We start from the raw sequence: 20,078 nt of genomic DNA on the forward strand, positions 1-20,078 counted from the left end.
AGTGCACCAGAGGTCACCCCAAAGCTTAATTACTGTCCCTGAATGAGGAGGCTTTCCAGACACATCACCTTCTCCCTTGGATACAGGTCTCTAAATATCTTCAGGCACTTTTGAAGTTCCCTGAACAAGTATCACAGAATAGAATCCATAGAATGTTTTGGATTGAAAAGGACCTTAAAGACCATCTCGTTCCAGCTCCCTGCCATGGACAGGGACACCTTCCACTAGCCCAGGTTGCTCCAAACCCCATCCAGCCTGCTCAAGTACAACCTTCCCATGGCAAAGCAAAGCTCAGGTTACCACATCAATCCTCAAGGGACCACATCCTCCTGGCAAGCCTGGAAAAACTAAAGGTCATCACCATCAGTCGTGACAGCTGAGCTCTTGTGAAGAAAGGCCCAATATTTGATAGGTCCTCATTATGTCTCCTCGTGGGAGAAGCACTCGGGGGTGCCCATGGAGCCCCTTGTAGGCACACACCAGTTTGCTCTCATCTCATGGATGGGAAAACATGAAAGCAACTCAGGGCGATGATAAGAGTTCTTAAAATTCAGGTAATATTTGATTGATGTGTTTTCATGTGAGTAGCATCAGAATGCTTCTGCATCTTGCAGATGACGATGACATGCTCTGGGTAGATTTAAAATGCATGAATTACTCTTTCCCAATTTTGCAAAGGTGATTCTCTTTCAGCTGGTGCAAGAGGCACACTAGATAGTCAAAGTGATGAGATACTGGCACAGGTTGCCCAGAGAATTTGAGGATCTCTCATCCCTGGAAGTGTTCAAGGCCAGGTTGGATGGGAGCAACCTGGTCTAGTAGAAGGTGTCCCTGCCCATTGCAGGGAGGTGGAACAATGTTCCTTAAGGTCCCTTCCAACCCAAACCGTCTCTAATCCTAGGATAGTATTTCAACAGTTCCTGGAGGCTGGAAATCATCCTTTCTAGAAATACTTTCTGGGGTTTGGGTCATAAAGGGTGTTGGGGAGTGTTGAATAATTCTAACCCCTGCAGACATGTCTGCAAGAAGATGAATGGTGAAAGTGCTGATGGAAAAATTTAATTTCCCTCTCTGAAAGTAATGATATTATTCCACAGGCTGCAATATTATGGATATATTAATTTAATTCTAATTTAAATATGATGAATTTTTGTTTGTTTGATTTGAGCTCTTCAAGATCCTTCAGTGTTGATTTTCAGATCGGTTACTCTTTTATTCATTAGTTTTAAGAAAGAGATGAGGATTAAAAATAGGTTGAGAACAAAAAAAAAAAGCAGAAAACCAAACTATAAGTCTCCTAGATCTTTACAAATTGAAATGTAAATAAATTTTCTGTGTTAATAAACATATTTTTTGTGAGAAATGGAAGTGAACTTAAAATCTATTGACCAAACTCTATTTTGAGCCCTCCTTTTTGTCTTTTTAGGTAAAGCAAATAAAGCAGGTACATCCACGCACTCTCTCCTTTAAAAGGATGCTGTTCTAACATAGTTCCATAGGCAGATGAAGTGTGACTCAATATCTGCATCACTGATGGTGCTGATATGGAGTGATTCTAAAATATAAATTGTGAACCAAACCCCGTGCTGGAACATGTCACTTAACTTCCTTCATTTGCAGGAATAACACAGAGAGACCAAGATACTCTCCTGTTGGCACCAAGTGACTGAGCTTGCTCATCCACTAATCCGAGAAGGAAGCTTTCACCTGGCTCCGAAGCAGCCCAGGGAAAGGGAGAGCTGAGCCTTCCACCTACACACACATCCACCCACAAAGCTCCCTGTCTCAAAGGTTCCCATGGCTTTCTGCTGCTCCTGGCTTGATTTGATTTCCTTAGCTGCCCTAAGAGTCCTTAAATATCCATCCATTAAGCAGAAGTGCCAGAAGCATCAGCCATGTGCCTCCGGACCTGATGTTTCTTTAATTCCATGAAGCAAAGTAGCAGTGACAGCCCGAGTGTGAATAATTCACCAGGAGGGCTCTGGTGAGCAGCTGCTGGAGCTGCTGTGGTGCTCACAGCACAAGGACTGTGTGGTGAAGCACTGGAGGGGTTCTCTCCCTGCTTCCCCAAAGTGGTGGGCCATGAGAAACCATCTGGCTGGCCCCAGTTAACCAAAGTGTACCTGCAGCATTCCCCGTGTGGAACACACAGCACCTGTTGGAGAGTAAGGAGCCAGGCAAGAATCACAGAATCAGAATTTTAAGGGGTTGGAAGGGACTTTAAAGATCATCCAGTCCCAACTCCCCTGCTGTGGGCAGGAACACCTCGCACTAGACCAGGTTGCTCAAGGCCTTGTCCAGCTCGGCTCTGAACACTGCCCCTGGGTGACGCTGGTTATGCGGGGCTAGGAAGAGGAGGGGCTGAAGAAAAATGATCTTTGATCAGTGAAGGTGACAGTGAAGTTGTAAAGGTTACATCTGCACCATGACACCAGACTTGTCAGGCCCTGAGAGGGACAGAGCTGTGGCTTCTCTCTCCACCAAGGTTTTGCACGGTACTGGGCTGAAGACAGACCAAAGTTGACTCATATGAGTGCTCAAAGAGCTTCCTTGGACTCGGTGGTCTAAGAGGTCTTTTCCAACTTAAACAATTCTGTGATTTTATCCTATGATTCTATCCCATGACTCTATCCCCCAGGGGAGGGTGAGTGCCTGTGTAGTGCTTAGTTGCCAGCTGGGGTTAACCCTTGGCATATGCACAGCACATTTTTTCCTCCTGATATGTATAAAATGAAGATATTTGATGGGTCCATCCTGCTCCCTTGGGTATTCATCATAAAAAAACCCCAGAGGCATTTAGTAAACATCCTTTGCTGCAGGGATTACCAGGAGGGGAATCACTTATGTAAATTAATTGGGCCTTCAAGAGTTGGAAATACATACAGAAACTCAGATCAGTCACCAAAAGCAAACTTCAGCTTTCTCCTGAAATCTAGAAAGCTTGATGATGATGATTATTTCATTAAATCATAGAAATACAGTTTGGAAAAGACTTCTAGGTTGATTGTAGATTTAAGTTCATATCAGTTTTTACATTTTCCCCGTAAACACTGGGAGTTTAACCTTATTGATAATAATGTTTTCTTTACCCGAGAAACTTGTACAACACAGACGAGCTTGATACAAGAATGGAATGGAATGGAATGGAATGGAATGGAATGGAATGGAATGGAATGGAATGGAATAAAATAGAATAGAATGTAGAAAATCAATTGTTGAACTGTGGGGCACAGGACACACACATCATTCATTTAGGCCAATTACTGAAGTATACATCGAACTTGCTGCTTTAATTTGGCTTTTCCACGCCAATGTGAAAAGTAGTAACACCCTAATAAAGTCTGGAGGAAAAGGGGGCAGGTGGAGAGAGGGGAGAGAGGGTCTTGGAAAAAGGAGTTCAGAGACAACACCAAGCATATTCTGAGTCTCCTCTTGCCTGTCTTGCAGCTGTCCACTCTCGTATGCTTTCTCACTCACTGGTAAAGAGACCCAGCAAAGACAGTTCACAGTTCTGCCAGCCTCTCTTGCCCTTCAAGGTATGTCCACCAATAATCTTTGCCCTGAAGCAAAGCCTTCATCTTCTCTCTCATCTCCTTAGCCTACCTCTTCTAAGAGGGTAAAGACCCACCTTTTTCAAAGAAGGAGTCACATTTAGGCTTTTCTCATAGAACCACAAAGGTAGGAAAAGACCTCTAAGACCATCAAGTCCAGCCATCAAACCAGCACCATCACCATGTTCACCACTAAACTATGTCCTCAAGTGCTTCATGCACACATTTTTTGAACACTTCCAGGGATGGTGACTCCACAACTTCAAGTGGCTTTGGATCACTGGTTCAGGAGAAGAGGCTGACACTGTAGTCCTGCACATCATCCACATGGTATGAGGACATGTACTTGTGTTCTGGAGACAGGGAGCTCACAGGGCTCACAACAGACCCGGGCTCTGCACCCTGAGCTGCTCCTTCCCTGCTGAGTGTGTGTGTGTGTGTAGGACCTGCGAACACACACTGTCCTGGGGAGTCTCAGCTGTCTTTGATGACTCCATTAGCCCTTTAAAGCCTGGTTTAAGAAAACAGGACAAATCTGAAGTGAAAGAAAAGGGGCTTTCCTACAGCATGCAAAGCCCTGACAGTGTGCAGGGTGACAGCTCCTGAGCCATGATCCCGAGTGGCTGCAGGGAACAGCTGCTGTACGTGGAGACACATGGCTCTGGCAGGGCACAGAGGGAAAAGCTGCTTTGGGCACAGAGGGAAAATCCGCCCGAGCAGAGAGCTCTCACACACGTGCACAAGCACTTACTAAGCCCCAGTAACTGTGCTGCAGGGTATCTTTTGCTTTCTTATTGTGTAGGGGTTAAGGCTTGGCTGCCTTGATGAGAAAGCTGTCCTGATTGCTTGCAAACTCTCAGCATTCCCAGTTAAAACTGATTTAAAGAGACAGGAAAGGCAATCAGGAAACAGCTCCCTCTCCATCCTTTAAAAAAAACTTAATTTTATCACCTAATTATGTACAATACAGACTCTTTCCTATTTCCTTTGCCAAGCTGCTTCTTGGTTTTGAAGAAGTGGTGCTCACCCTCACAGGGAGGGAGGCTTTGATTAGGACAAAGCAAAAACTGTTGAAGAGGAGAAAAGCCCAACTGAATAGTGTGGTACCTGCAGCACGATGCTGCCTCTAGCACTCACCTGCTCTGTCACCTTGGGCATGTGGCAGAGGCATCTGGGCTTTCATTTCCTTCCTTTTAAAGGAGATGGGAAGGCAATCATTTTCCTCCTACGCATCAGGCTTGGAGACATAGGACTGCAAAGTGCTAAAGTAGAGCAGGAAAACTATTCCGGTTGCCTAATGACAGCTCCAGAGAAGTAGCAGAATATATCCATTTTTTCCACATCTCTTTAAGCACAGTTAGTGAAGAGAAAAGAAAGTCCCTGCTCTGGCTGAGAGCAAGCAGCAACACTGCAAGTGATGCACAGAAATGTAGGAAACACACTGGAGTGCAGGAATTCGGTTACAGGGCTGTTTGCAAATTAATGGCTAAATCAATTAAATGAAAGCATGGGATTTCTCTTGAGGAAAGTCTGGGCACAGTCGCAAGGAGAAGGGGAGGGGTTGTGGAGCAGGGATGACATAATCACGTTTGCGAATCACCAGCAGTGTGCATGCTTTAATCCATTAATGGGGTTTTTATCTGTGATCATAAAAAGCAGGTTACATTCAGCCTGGGAGGGAGTGAGGGTTGGAGGAGACGGGGAGGGGAGAGGAAGAGAGAGAGAGAGAGAGACAGAAAGCAAGGCAGAAAGAGAGAACAATTCACTCGGTGAATTGCTTGCAAGCTTGGGGCTGATAATTAGGGATCTCAGGAGAGCAGTTTCTCAGAATAACGTGCTCTCCTTCAAATGGACCGAATGGAGACAGTGGTTCAGTCCTGCTGATATTTTTTAAGCCCTCCTCGCAGTTTGATGGGCATTCCCAGTGCTTTTGTGCACGTCTCGGAAAGCGTTGACGTGGAAGGGAGCAGCGAGGAGGGGGAGGTTGGAGGAAAAAACTGCAGCTCCTCTAAAAACACGGAGGGCATGCGAGGGAGCGAGCAGGCTGGGGAGGAGGGCGAGGCGGGCGCACCTCGCACCATGTTCCCCCGGTGCCGGCGCGGCGCAGTTTCGGAGATGTCTCTCCTGTGACTGGACGCACCATGAGCATCTGGGAGCTGATCCTGGCTTTCGTGGTGGTGGTGCTGATGCTCGTGGCCCTGCTGGCCAACGTGCTGGTGCTGCTGTGCTTCCTGTACAGCGCCGACATCCGCAAGCAGGTCCCGGGATTGTTCATCCTCAACCTCACCTTCTGCAACCTGTTGATGGCTGTTTCCAGCATGCCCCTGACCTTGGCCGGGATCATTTACAAGAGTCAACCAGGAGGAGATCCGATCTGCCAAGCTGTGGGCTTCCTGGAGACTTTTCTCACCACGAATTCCATGTTGAGCATGGCAGCTTTGAGCATTGACAGGTGGATCGCTGTGGTCTTCCCTCTAAGTTATCACTCCAAAATGAGGTACAGAGATGCTGCTCTCATACTGAGCTACACGTGGTTGCACTCGGTGTCGTTCCCGATAGTGGCAGCTTCTCTCTCCTGGGTGGGTTTCCATCATCTCTATGCCTCCTGCACCCTGTACAACAAGAGACCAGAAGACAGGACACAGTTTATGATTTTCACTGGGGTCTTTCACGCTCTCAGCTTCCTCCTCTCACTTATAATCCTGTGTTTCACATATCTAAAAGTGCTGAAGGTGGCACGGTTTCACTGTAAGCGGATTGACGTGATCACTATGCAGACCCTGGTGCTGCTTGTGGACATCCATCCCAGGTAAGGTGTCTGCGTGTTCAGCAAGTGGGACTATTCATGGCAGGAGAAGTGAGGAGGGGGTTCAGTGTTATGTTAAAACAGTCTGATCTGTATCAGAGCAAGGGATGGGGAGGGCTAAAAACAACCATCCTCCCTGATGGTTTCTATTCTGCGTGTTTCTTTTTACTCGAGTTTATTTCTCTGATTATAGAACTCATTTTCTGTTTGTTAGGCTTAAAGACTTGTTTTGGGAGGGAGGGCAAAGAAAGGGGAGGTTTTAGCTGAAAATGCACTTCCCTTTGAGACAGTGATCACATCCCTGCCCTTTGTCTCTGAAGGTGGATTTAGTGGTTGATAGGTTTGCATTTTTGGCACTGTCAGCCCAAATCGTTGCTGGATTCCTGAGGGAGGAGGCTGCACCTGTCCCTTCAGTTGGAGTTTGGAAGGGAAGCTGGGCGCTGCCTGCAGCTCCTTTGCTCAGCAGTTTCCCTACTGCTGTGCTCTCTCTAACTTTATCATTCCTGAAGGCGGAATCCTAAGGGAATAACATCTGCAAAATGCGTGCGCTTGAATGCCTATATTTAAATTTAAGTAAGAGAGAATTCAGCAGTAGTGTTAATATGACAAAAAATGGATGTATAAAGTACATTTCAAATGAGAGACTTTAGGCAAGCCCCCCGTACATAGACACAGGAGGAGCAGAGCCTCCAGGGGCTGGAAGGATAGTGGGCTTGAAGGCAAGCACCGAACGGGAAGGAATGCGTGCTGGGATGCTGAGCAAAAGTCACATCAGGGATTACATTATAAATCTTGCATGAATAGGCAATGTATGGATCTGGAAGGGATGCAGGCTTGGTGTCTGATATGAGGGGAGAAGTCTGCCTGGAAGACAGGAAAGCAGAGAGGGCAGTCCCATGCCAGACATCCCATCTGACCTCCCTTGCTCCCCTGTGCCCCACAAGCTGGAGGCGAACACCGGCTCTCTCCATTTGCAGCCAGCCAGGAGCAGAGCTGCAGGGCTCAGAGCACATGTGGCTGTCGTCAAAAACAGGTCAAGTTTTGGGGATTCCTGAGGCTAAGGCAAATAAGTCTGAAAGAATCAGGGCAGGACAGCACACTGTTAGAAGAACAGAAGCATTTGCTCAAAATTCTCCACTTAAGCTCTTTGAGCTGTCTCTTGATCAAGAATGCAGAGCAGAACTTTGGGCAAGGCTTGTTGCTGTTCTTGAGAAATACAGGTATAAATCTTCCCTTATTCACTAAGTCAAATTGAGGAAAAAACACCCTTCTGTCCTATGTGCTGTCTGGTTGATAAACTGTGCCTCAACTGTCTTAGTTCCTGCACCAAGACATGTGGTGGTTACTCCCAGGACAATGCCATAAACCCTCTGGGGCTGTTTGAAACAGCATTTGTTTAGCCTAATGCCTCAAGTATGTCTGGACTGCACAGTAAAGTTTAGAAAAAGGGCAAAAGTCTCAATGTTATTTCTCCTCCTCTGCATTTTGTATGGTCTAGGTTAATTTGAGGCTCTTTGTGCATTTTCTAATCATCTCACTGAGGAATGGATTCAGTGGGGCTGTGGGAATGATGCTTCCTTTCTTCAGAGGAGACAGAGTTGTACAGACACTTTGCTGTGAGTAACCTGCACCAACAACTCTTACCTCTCACATCAGGTTATTCTAATCCTTCTCTCTAAGAAAGGAGAGTTTGAGCTTCCTTTCTAGGTTACAGAATTGGTGGTTGATTTGACCCGTGGAGGTGCTGCCTTACCGGTGACAGCTCCTGCTGCTGAAAGGGTCAGCTCTCAGGTCACCTCCCCTCCTGTGAGAGCTGCACAGAGGCTGCAGCTCTCCTGGAGCAGTCAGTGATGCTCATGAAGCTCTGACACAACAAAGGCATCGTTTGCCTTATATTAGTGTGAATAAACAGGCAATTTCAGTGTGTACCTGACACCATGGACATGGATGCTGGGAGAACTCACACAAGAGAACAAAGTTTGCAATCTCAGCTTAGACTACCCTGACTCCTCCAGCTCTTCCCAGGGTCTAGTTTCAACGCTGAGAAATGTGTACAGACAATTTTCTGCTTCCTATGATTCAGAATCCACCCACAAGGGGATCTAGTGACAGGCATTATGACAGATGGCTTCATTACCTGTGACTTAGAAAGACACGAGTGACCTCCTGAGGATCATTCAAGATGATTACAAAGGAAACCTCTAAATACCATACAAATTCATGTGAATGTTTAGGGCACATGTTTTTTCAAGTTAGCTTAGGCATTTCTAGTGGATCTTGCTTTTTCTTGACTTTGTTCTTAAGACCAAAATATCTTAGGAATTGTGAGAGATTTAGGCAAAACTACACTTAAGTGTTTAGCCCGTGTATTTCTTTGCTCAAATTATCTCCACAATCTTTTTGGTGTATCCAGCTCTGCACATCTTAAGGTCCAGTATCTCATAAACTTTATTTAAAATAAATATATCCCTTCAAGGGGATATAGCTTAGATTTTCCAGGATAGTAAAATCTTTAATGAAAGCTTAGTCAATAATCCCATTCTGTTACTGGTGTCACTACTGGAACTTGCATATGTGTTCTTATCTTAGTGCATGGAAGTGTGTGCAAGAGCAAAATACTCGTCTGTACATTGTCTATATGAAGGAGTGAGATAAAATACCTTCATCTGTGCTGTGGTATTTATTGGCTACATCTGGAAAGGCTGAACAAAAGAAATTGGATTAAGCGTATCAGGACAGTCGCGTGTGAGCTACAGGAGTCAGAGACAGCTTGGTATGTGCCAGTAAGGAAAAGATGTAACTGGGGAAACTGTTAGAGACAAAAATTACACACCCTCTCCACCCTTAGAACACCCTAATTGAACCTGCTTTGGAGATACACTTTCCCATATTTCTGTGGCCTTGGGATACTATGAATTAAATAACACAGGTCTTAAATGAAGCTGTTGAACCTCTAAGATAATCTGTCTGCACCTAAAAATACTCCAAGTTCTCCATCTCTTGTAGAATTGAAAGACCACAGGTTCCCTTGAAAATGTGGATTTTCTTTTTCTTCTCAGCTGTCATTTCTAGCTGCAAATAACTCAGGCACAGAACATGCAATGCTTTTAGATGTGGCATGCTCTTTGAGAGAAAGATGATTTGTCACTTCAAGGAGAACAAACTTTTCCTCCAGTATTTATTTCACCATGTCATGATAGCTGTTCTGGGGACTGGCAACGTAAGACCAAACATAGAATGGAACAAAGGAAACACATTTTCTTTTACACAGTGGAAAGGCAACATAAGAACTCATTAACACAGAGATCACCAATGCACAGTGAGATCCTCAGGACATAACGTGTTTAGATGATGATAAAACATTTGCAGATACAGCAAATAATGTGAGTGTATGGCCCTAAGCCTCAGCTACGAACACATGAGAGTGTGGAGCCTGAGAGTGAGTCATCAATTACAAAGTTACAATAAAAAAGAGAGGCCAATGCCAAGCAGTTTTTAAAAATTATATGTATAGACATGGGACACGGTCCAGTCCCTTCAGTTTGCCTGAATTGCGTCACCATGAGATCTGTGCAGTGAGTCAACACATGGCACCATAATGCGCATAGAGAGCATTCAGGATGGCAGTCTGGCTTTGATTTTGCCCTTTCCAAAGGGATTTATTCAGGTACAGATGATCCTGGCACTCTGGGACATACAACCCATCCAATCTACCTGCCTGGAGCAGGGAGTAACTTGTCCCCTTCCCTCACAAAGCACAGCGAGCACAGGAGTCACTCAACCAGGTAAAGGAAGAGGATGAGATTTCACATTAATAACTCTCTTGACAAGAAAATGTGCTGGTTTCAAAGGAGATTTTTTGCAGTGACAGCAAGGCCTCAACCCCATGGTCCCACCACCTTGCTGGCACACCAAAGGAGTTAGCAGCTCCCTGGTGGCCTGCTGAGACCACCAACAGGAAACCCAAAGGACAAGCTCTAGTCCGAGGAAGAAACACGGGGTGGGACTAATTTGTGTCTGTCTAGCTGGAAACAGGGCTGGTTTGAGGTGAGAAGTAAGGACATCACAGTGTTGTGAATTTATTATGCAATTCTCAGCTTTGCAAAACATTCAGCATGGCAGCAGCACGAAGCTGCACAGGTTGATGGAATATTTATGGACACACAGTTCACATGGGATATGGGATACATGGGATACAGTGATTGCTCCAGTATTGGAGCAATCTGAAAGTCCAGAGCATGTGTTTTCCCATTATGATTTTTTTGTGGTTTATTTCTTATCTTGCTGGGAAGTTTCTCCTCCCTAAGGTAGTGGTGTTGGAATTGCTGTTTCTAGGGAAGCAGCATGCTGCCCATCCCCAAATGGTTATTTTCCAAATCTCTCAATATCATGAGGCAAACTCTGATCTGCAAATACTGCTTAGAGTAATTCAAAAAGGACCTGCCAACTGACTTCAAGGCTGAATTCCACCAATATGACTATAGATCAATTGATACAATGGGGGTGTGTGCACATAAATATACAATCCTGTATTTCTCAGTAACTGCTTTTGGAGGGTAAGGTGGTCAGACAATGCATTAATGCTTGATATTGTCCCAGAGAAATGCAGTGCACCTGGTATTGGCTTACGTGATCATAACAGATACTGGAAAGATTGTTTTCCATCATTCCATAAGTAAAGCCATTAAAACCTGTTACCTGATATTATGATTCATGTTCTTGTCTGTGTTGAATGTCACACAGCGTGAGAGAGCGTTGTCTGGAAGAGCAAAAGAGGCGGAGGCAGCGAGCAACAAAGAAAATAAGTACCTTTATTGGTACCTTCATACTTTGTTTTGCACCTTATGTAATTACAAGGTAAGTGTGAACCTACATCCTGGAAAAGATTCCTGAGATGCAATTGTAAATCAGAGAAGTAGGGCCCTCTGAGCCACAAAATTATTCTGTTTCCTGTGAAAATTTGATGTACTGTTTCCAATCCTATAACAGAGATTGCATTTGCTGAGCTAACAAATGATGTGAAATGTCATAGTGCTTATCCAGTTCAATCCTGATGCAGGATTCTGATCAGACTCTGCTCAGACAGCCCAGCCAGTGTGCTGGTCACATGGGAGTGATTTAGAAAGTCAGCCCAAACAATTCTGCAGACTTTTTTGGGGGTCAAGTAGTCACCTACTGCCTGGACTGCCTCCCGGGTTCAGGGGAAGACACTTGCCTGAACAGGTCAGACTGTAAAAATTTGGTCAACAAGATCCAGCTGAGGTGAGAACAGGGTCCCAAGACTTAAACCATAGTTTTTTCTGGCTGGATAGAGTTTATTAGTCATAAACATCAAATATCAAAGCTGTGCTGGCTCATAACAAAAAAATTGCTTGTGATTTATGATCAGATGTCTATCTATCTACTAGCTTATCTTTGGAAATGGCTCCTGCGGGAAACACTAAATTACTCCTATGAAATATAAAGTATTAGAAAGTGAGTATATCCAGAAAAATTTTATCTAGCTGTTGAAGGAAATTTATAGCTTGCATTCCTTATCAAAAGACTGGAAAAACTGAGATGCTGCTATGCAGAGCAGAGAAAGAAAAAAAATATTTTTAAAGTGTCTCCTATTCCAATACTATTAAGTAGAAATTAGTGGGGCTGACTTCAGTTTAACTCAGATCTAACATAAAAAAATCACTGAAAAAGCTAGATTAAGAGTCAATATAAGTGGACATGGAGCAAACCCTGAGTTTTTCCATTTCAGTATAATGTCCTGATTTTTTAGAATTAGAAAATAAAAGTAACTAGAATCACCTTCCCTTTCAGTTAGTGGTCACAAGACACCATTCCAAGCCACATAGTTAAATGGTATAAAGAGATTTGTAATTATGAACATTTAGCCTTAGATCTCAAGCTATAATACATTAAACTATTTATCTCGTTGCAAATGGTTATTTTTTATTTTATGGTGAGTGTCTGATCTTAATGAAAATCACCACAGTCACACAATAGCTGGTGGCTCAGTCCCAAGAGCTCCAACTTGAACTGTCACAAGTATTTTTGTGCATCTCAGCTCAGCATTCGGGCACCACCTCCCCACCTCTTCCTCACCCTGTGGTGTCCCAGGTTGTGTCCCAGTGGCCTTAAGATACAGAAAAAGGGTTAGAAAAATCCTGAGCCTCCTCTCTTTAGCCCACACAAGATCCATAAAAGACAGTGATGATGAGAAGAGTCAAAATGCGGTGTCCTGCAAGCACGAAGATGCACCCTGGGACCTGGCCAGGTGTATCAGGGGTGTTGAAGTCTCTCACATTCCTGGTCTTTTCAGTTCTGACATGTCTAGGGGGAACAGAGCACTGCATGCCAAGGGGAATTCCCTCTTCAGCTGCTTGGGAGACCTTGCTGGACACTTGCATGGACACACATCACTGTGCTTCCCTCTGCCTCGCACATGGGGCTCAGGGTCTTGAAGTCAAGGGGATAAGGAGACTTTTGAGTTTAATTTTGCAAGCAAGTAGTATTTTCTGGGCTGTGTCCAGCACTTTGCATTTACAGGAGAGAGGCAATCAATCCCAGTTCAAGGCAGGGAACAGCAGGCAGAGGAGGGAGTGTGTTGCTCAGCCTCTCATTTGGTCAGTCAGCTCTAATCAGCAATACACTTAAATTAAACATGCTCTTCAGTACTCCCTGAATTGGAGGCTGAAAGCAGCAAATCACAAGGCTTTGCTATAACATCTTTCTTTTTCAACACTAAAATTAAATAGGTGTCACTAGAAGTTCCATGAACCAGCGAAGGAGTTGTGCTTATAATCCCAGACAGATAAATGCCTCTCTGGATGAAACAGAGTTTTTCAGACCACATTAAGGTAAAAATCTGATTAGGCACTTCTTTTATGAAGTAGGCATCATCCTAACTAGTTCAAGAGATGACCTTAAGTAGTGTATCAGTAGAATCTGATTCTTCTTGATTCAGTGTTTCCACTCCATCAGTATGACAGATGTATTACCCCATATTATATATTTCTAGGCATAGCTTGTTTCTTGGTTCTTCGATGAGTACACATCTCTTCTTTTGCTATATTTAACATTATGCAATTAAATAACATTGTTCCAAGCCTCTTTTCTCCAAGGATCTTTTTCATAAGAAAAATGAAGATAAGTCTTACCAGTTTCTAATATTCATTTCCAACTCCAGGCATTTTATACTGAAATACAGAACTTTGTTCATGTAAGTTAATAAGTGCTGTCAGTGTGTGAGGAAATTGGCCTTAAATTAAAAATCCTGAAGTAATATCAGACAGAAGTTCATAGACCCAAGCCCTCAGGTTAAATAGGAGGATGATGGAACAGGCAGAAGAAGATTAAAATTCTCTTGTATCATCTCTGGGGGACAAGTGGTAAATAAACTCTGTTTCTAAACTGATTGCTTACCCTCTGCATATGTAGATCCTGCCTGGGAGACAAGAAGTTCAGAATTCCTCTGCAACTTGTATTCTTGCCTATTTGTGCACATAAATGCATGAATTTCCTAGGCAGTCATAGGTTGACGTATTTGAAGTGGCCTTCTAGTCTCCATGTGGAAAAATGGGAGCTTTTGGTACGAGCCAGACAATCCTGTTTGCTCTCCTTGTACCCCTGCGCTGCTGGCAAATGATTCCTGCAGCTCTGGGGAACAGCTGTGACTGAAAGCAATGGTTTGCAAGATTTGCAGGTCTAACTACAAGTCCCAAACTCTGTTTCCTTACAGAACCTCTCTGGTTGCCATGCATGCACTACTTAAGAGGCAAAGCTGGCTGAGGATAAATCTGCTAAGGATGACTGTGATGCCATTTTTGTACAGAGAAGAAGTTATTAAAATAGGGCTTTTTCATCAGCAAGTCATCACAGAAAGGATTCAGTCCATCAGGCAATAAAGTGAAAATAAGTTCAGATGAACATCAAGATAAAACTGATCATAGAATAATAGAATGTTTTGGGTTGGAAGGGGCCTTAAAGACCATCTCATTCCACCCCCTGCCATGGGCAGGGACACCTTCCACTAGCCCAGGTTGCTCCGAGCCCCGTCCAACCTGGCCTTGGACACTTCCAGGGATGATCAGCTTATTCAAATGATTAACACCAAGATAAAAAACAATGTATAATTCTGGTACCATGGGAATTGTATGGGGGAAAAAAAAAATCAGAATTAGGCACAAACAGAAATGTTACCTCAAAGAGCTCGTACAAATTCTTGGGGAAGGTGTTGAATTTCTTCTGTAAGAGCTGCATCATCCACCAGCTCCAGCCTTCAGTGCCAGTTTGCTTTCACTTCTGAACAGCAAGACATTTCAACTTGTTTCCATAACTCAGTTAAAGCCCCAGGTTTAAGCAATGCTCGACAGAGATGTTGTCATTTATTCAGCCTTCCATCTGGGTGTACACATGTTCAGTAAATATATATTAGTGTAGTGATTAACTGCACATGTAAATAAAGGATTTCCAGTATTATGTGCATAGAGATCAAGGTCATACTCTTCAACATCCCATTCTCATTTGTTTACCGAAAGTGAAATGAAACAATTGGATAACCGCATGACACTACACACTCTGCAGAACTGAAGTTTCTAAAATGTGAACAAGGTATCATAGCAAAAGAGCTTATAGCTCTGAAATAAAAAGGTTTTGAAGATCCAACAGTAGAAGAGTGGTTTATGAAAGCGAGATAGGGAATTATGTAGCTGATGCTGTAAAATTTAATTTACAGGTAGCACTGAAATATTAATATTCCTTCACTGAAAATGTCTTCTTTTTGGCCGAAACATTTCATGAAAATTGAAGCTATGCATATAATTTCCCTCGTAAATGAGAAACAAAGCCTTTCAAAGTCAATAAAATATTTGATATGCCTTGAAAGGCTGACATTTAATTGTACATGAAATGGAAATGCAGAGCTTGGGGTTTGGCTGCATTTCTATGTTTGCTGCTTGATTACTGCAAATGTAATTTACTATAAAAAATAACACATGAGAATTGAAAAATGTGTAAATGTCAAGGAAACTTACAGAAGTCAATCAAAGAAAATATTTAAAGTCTTTTTAATAAAAGTGTAGGCTTTTCATTTGATCAGTCAATGAAGGTAAAATTAGCAAGTCTAGGCTTGCAACCCTGAAGTGTCTATCTGATGTGCTTTAAATGGAGCTTGTTAATGTTTCATAGAACTGATTGACAGAGCCTCAGACACAAATCTGTCACATTTTGGTTATTCAAGGCATCCACTGAATTTAATTAAACATAATCAAATTCACATCTGTAAAGCACTCAGTAAAAATGAATCATCCAGATGAAATTCAACATGATGAAATTCAAAATGTGAAGTAGGCATCAAATAAATGGAGTGGAGAACAACAAGAAGGATGGATCATGGTAGATTACAATGTAAATATGACTCAGGAGTTGACTAATTTCCGAATTGTCAGTTCTCATTTTAGAACACATTCATTTGGATGTCAAAAGCTCCATTTTATTAAACAAGAGAGAATACACCAGATGAGACCACCCAGCAGCTGGACTTGATGATAATTATGTCTCAGCCCTCATTCTACTTTGTAAGAAAAGTAATGGCCACAAGTTAGAAGGGGAGGTGGAAATAGTAACATTTGTTTAGCTGAGATGAAAGGAGAGAGGAATGGGACAGAATCTCAGATCTGAGGTTCTTTGGGACCTCAGAGCTGCTGAGCCCAGCACACACATCTAGGAAGAGACAGAGCTTCTGCCGTGGAGCTTTGCAGCTTGGGTAAACAGAGAGAGACAGAAGGTCATAGTGCTGTAAAAAATTAAGGCTCCTTAGTCCCACTTTCATGCTCAAATGACTGGACTGTGCCATCTGCCAGCATTATTTTAAACAACACAATGTAGCGAAAGTTTTTGGAATGAGAATAAAACGACTGAGGGGAAAAAAAATCCTCATCTCTAAAAAGTGCCAACATTATTGTCATTGCTGCTGCAGGAACCATGCTTCAGAATGCTCCTTGGAACTGGTGCTTTGTCTGAATAAACATGAGTAATCAAAGTATTTTCCAGACAGTTTTAAGAACATCTGCTGCTGAAGACAGTTTCAGTAAAGATCTTGTTTGCTGTGGCCTGGTGGGGCTCTCTAGCAGCACACGTAGCTGTTTGTCCTCTATGAAAATCAATAGTTTCTAACAGCTATAGAGGCATATTGAATAGAACTGCCCTTTGGTCTTGCTCAAAGACATGGGGAGTTATCAATATTTCACTGTCAGAAATACTCTCCCTGGGCACGCAGTGAACTCTCTGTGCTCGTTTAGGTATGAGGAGTATATGAAACTCTTCCCTCCCCTAATAATTTAAAAGTTTTATCTTGCTAGATTTGTTGCAAATGTATATACTTGGCCTTTAAGCTGTTCAGTTTTTAAATTCAAGATATAATATGCCATCTCTTGATGATGGATTTTCCTTCCTAGTGTGCTTCTGCAACTCAGGCAAACTGTTTAAAAGCATTGAACTCTCTCTAGAAGTTGGATAGAAAGCTGGATAGCACTAGTGAGTGGCTTCCCAGATGTCCTCAAGGGGACCTAGAACCACAAATTCAGACTAGATGCTGGATTTTTAGATTGATAATGGTAGAGAAATAAGACTTCCATGAGACCAAGCAGTAGCACTTTGGCCAACAGACCTCAAGTTTACATTTGCAGTCTTAAAAATTCATAAGAGGAGGACAACATTCATGTTTTCATGAGTATGTCTTGTTTTTTGTTTTGCTGTGATTGCCCAGGAATAACTTGAGGGGTTTGGGGGAGGGTTAATGTCTTTCAGTTGTGCTGTTGCTCTGGGTTTTTAATGTGAATGTTCACTCTTCCTACCTCCCTCTTTCCGCAGACTTGTTGAATTATCCTCCGTGGTCCACATCAGTTCCCACTGGGGAATCATTTCCAAGTGCTTGGCTTACAGCAAAGCTGTTTCAGACCCTTTTGTGTACTCTTTGCTCCGGCATCAGTACAAGAAGACGTGGAAGGACATCATAAACAAGGTCCTCAAGAGGAGCTCCATCAACTCCTCCGCCCTCACGAGCGAGTCGCACAACCCGAATATATCGCAGCTGAACGAGTGAGGAGCCTGGTATGGGACCTAAAAGACATAAAACATGATATATGTGGAACAAAACTCAATGGCCTATCCCTAGTAGCTCTCCTCAGCTGTCCAGGTTTTGGGAGGCAGTCATGGACAGGGTCAGTGCCAGCCCATGTCCCTCCAGCAGCCCACGCTAACACCTTAGGGAGTCAGGCTGCTTTGGACCTCCTGCCTCTGACTGGAAGAGCACTATTGATCTGTGGTCCTGCAGGCTTCATAAATACAAATCTCCCATTGATTTCCATCAGCAGTTGCATCCATAGATAAAAAGCTAGTCCTCAGCAGAAGGGCTCATGAAAGGAATGGGAGCAAACTGGTGTCATCATAAGATTATTCTAAAGAGCTGCACAGGGGTGTTTGTGCTGTGTTTTTCACTGGCTGCAGTTAAAGCTCCCCCTGATGTAGCTGCCAACATGGCTTTACAAAACCCACCCCAGCCTAGTTGCTTGAGAAGGATGTGTATAGAAAAAAAACTTAATGGAAAAAGCTTAAAAAAAAATAAAAATCCTTATCTAAATATTAGTCCAGCGCCCAACACAGCTTTCAGCCTTTTCATATATATATATTTTTTGGAACAATCCTGTAGAATTTAAGAAAAACCACTTTTGAAGTATGCTACAGGGTGGATTCAGCCATATCTACTCTAAATTTTAAGGGAGTTTACACAAAATCCCACTAATTTTCTCCCCCTTGGATTTTAGAAAAATTCATAAGGTAGACAGAGTGGAAAGGTCAGGATACCTCCTGCCTAATTCCATATATCTGAGCTATAAAGAACTGAATTTTGCCCAAATCTGCAGAACTGGGCCCTGTGCCCAGGAGAAAAAAAAAAAATCCTTTTCCTGAGGAGTTATTAATCATAGTTTTTTTACTACTTAAAGGAAAGATGAACCTAAATCTGAATTTAAAGTATAATTTTCAAAGCAAGTGGAGGAAAAATAATAGGCCTCCACTCCACCATGAAAGTGGGGCCAATAATCTGGACCTCAGGAGATTTCAGTCCAAATTTTTACAGCTCTAGATTGCAGTTATGCATAGGGACATTATTAACATTTCCCATGCCTTCAGATGCATGCCTAGATTTAGAATAGCCTTGGTTAATTAGGCTTCATGTATGCAATGGCAGTTTAAATAACAGCTGACACAGCTGGCTGTGCTACCACCTCCCCTTGCTCATATTCCTACTGTCAATCCCATACTGAGAAAACACAGCCGGGATCATATTGAGAAAATAAGAGCCCACGTCATAAAAATGAGGGATTACTTTTTAGTTAACACCTACTGTCATCCCAGAAAAGGGCTCGATAAGTTGCAAAAAATACCCACTGTTGAATTTTCTGGCCTCTGATTCAAAGCCCAGACAGGGAACTCAGTGAGGGGCTTCACCCCAAAGCTGGTGAATGTGGGGTACCACCTCTGTTATCAATCTGGAGAGCCTTGACTTAGCCCTCGCCCTGGCATGGGCTACAGCTGCAAGGAACCACGTTAATCTGTGAATTTACATAGTCATCTGCTCTGTCAATGGAAGAATTTATATGATGAAGATCATAAAGAGCCACGTAAATAAAAATTTTTAGCTTAATTACTATTCAGCTATAAAAATAACACAATTACAATAAAATCGACACACTATTATAATCAAAGATTTTAAGTTCTTACAACACTGCATTCAAATTAGCCCTCAGCCAGATTAAATAGTCTACCTCATCTTAATTATTTTCTTTCTTAGGCTTAACATAATTTTCTCAGGTGCAATAGATAAAGACACCCAGCTTAATACTTGTTTCTTAAGAAATTCAAGTCATTTTGATGACTGGAGTGTATCGGAAAACATGAGTTTAAAAAAGATAAAACGCTTTATATCGATTCATTATGTGTTTTGCTAAGATCACTTTTACTAAATTGCCCCAGGATGGTTGTCAAGGTCCACAACTGCTGTTAACTTATACATGGGCCCTGTTGCCAAAGTCAGTGGGAGGTTTGTATGTTGATAAGGTTAACTCCAGAAGGATTTAAAATTTCAAATTTAAAGAGAGTAAGATAATTTCCTAGGAAAAACCCCCAACTATTCTACATTTAGGATATCTATTAAAAGACAGAGAAAAATACAGCATTGGACTTGTCTCATTATGCTTGTGCATCACAGTCAGTCACCGGTTGATTTACGTGTCACCATGAGCAATAAATCTCTCCACTTGTATATGTTTAAAAATTTGTCTTTCTTTCATGGTGCCTTTCTTCTGTAATTAATCTTATACCAGAGAATAGATATAATTTCCCCTTCCTTGCATCAGCTCTCCGACACACTGTCATATTTCCACCACCTGAAGCAAGCGAGAGTTGTAAATGCTGGTGCTTGACAAACTGCCTCAGTACACAAAATAAAAGTGATGCCCTGATGGCATTTTATAAGATACTAGAAATATGATACTGTGGCTTGTTAAGTGCTAGATATTCAGCTGAATTCTTATAGGCAACTGGCAGAATTTTCTAAAATGTATGTCTAAGTGATGAATGTAGATATAAGTAACTGTCTGCTGAGTATTATATGTACTATACAACACTTTGACTCGAGCCAGTTAGAATAATGATGGTAAATGTAATGC

At 42.7% G+C, this 20,078-nt stretch overlaps 1 protein-coding gene across 1 annotated transcript; it reads left to right on the forward strand.

The window, feature by feature from the left end:
• Positions 1-5,264: 5,264 nt before the first annotated feature.
• Positions 5,265-19,873, forward strand: GPR26 (G protein-coupled receptor 26). The gene is made up of 3 exons (XM_027726445.2): positions 5,265-6,360; positions 11,101-11,214; positions 17,221-19,873. Exons 1-3 carry the CDS (start codon positions 5,693-5,695, stop codon positions 17,450-17,452), a joined length of 1,014 nt encoding a protein of 337 aa, XP_027582246.1. The 5' UTR covers positions 5,265-5,692; the 3' UTR covers positions 17,453-19,873.
• The last annotated feature ends 205 nt before the right edge of the window (positions 19,874-20,078 follow it).

The sequence above is a fragment of the Pipra filicauda genome, unplaced genomic scaffold (assembly GCF_003945595.2).
Source record: "Pipra filicauda isolate LSUMZ 115617 unplaced genomic scaffold, ASM394559v2 scaffold53_size3534045_pilon, whole genome shotgun sequence".
NCBI classification, from domain to species: domain Eukaryota; kingdom Metazoa; phylum Chordata; class Aves; order Passeriformes; family Pipridae; genus Pipra; species Pipra filicauda.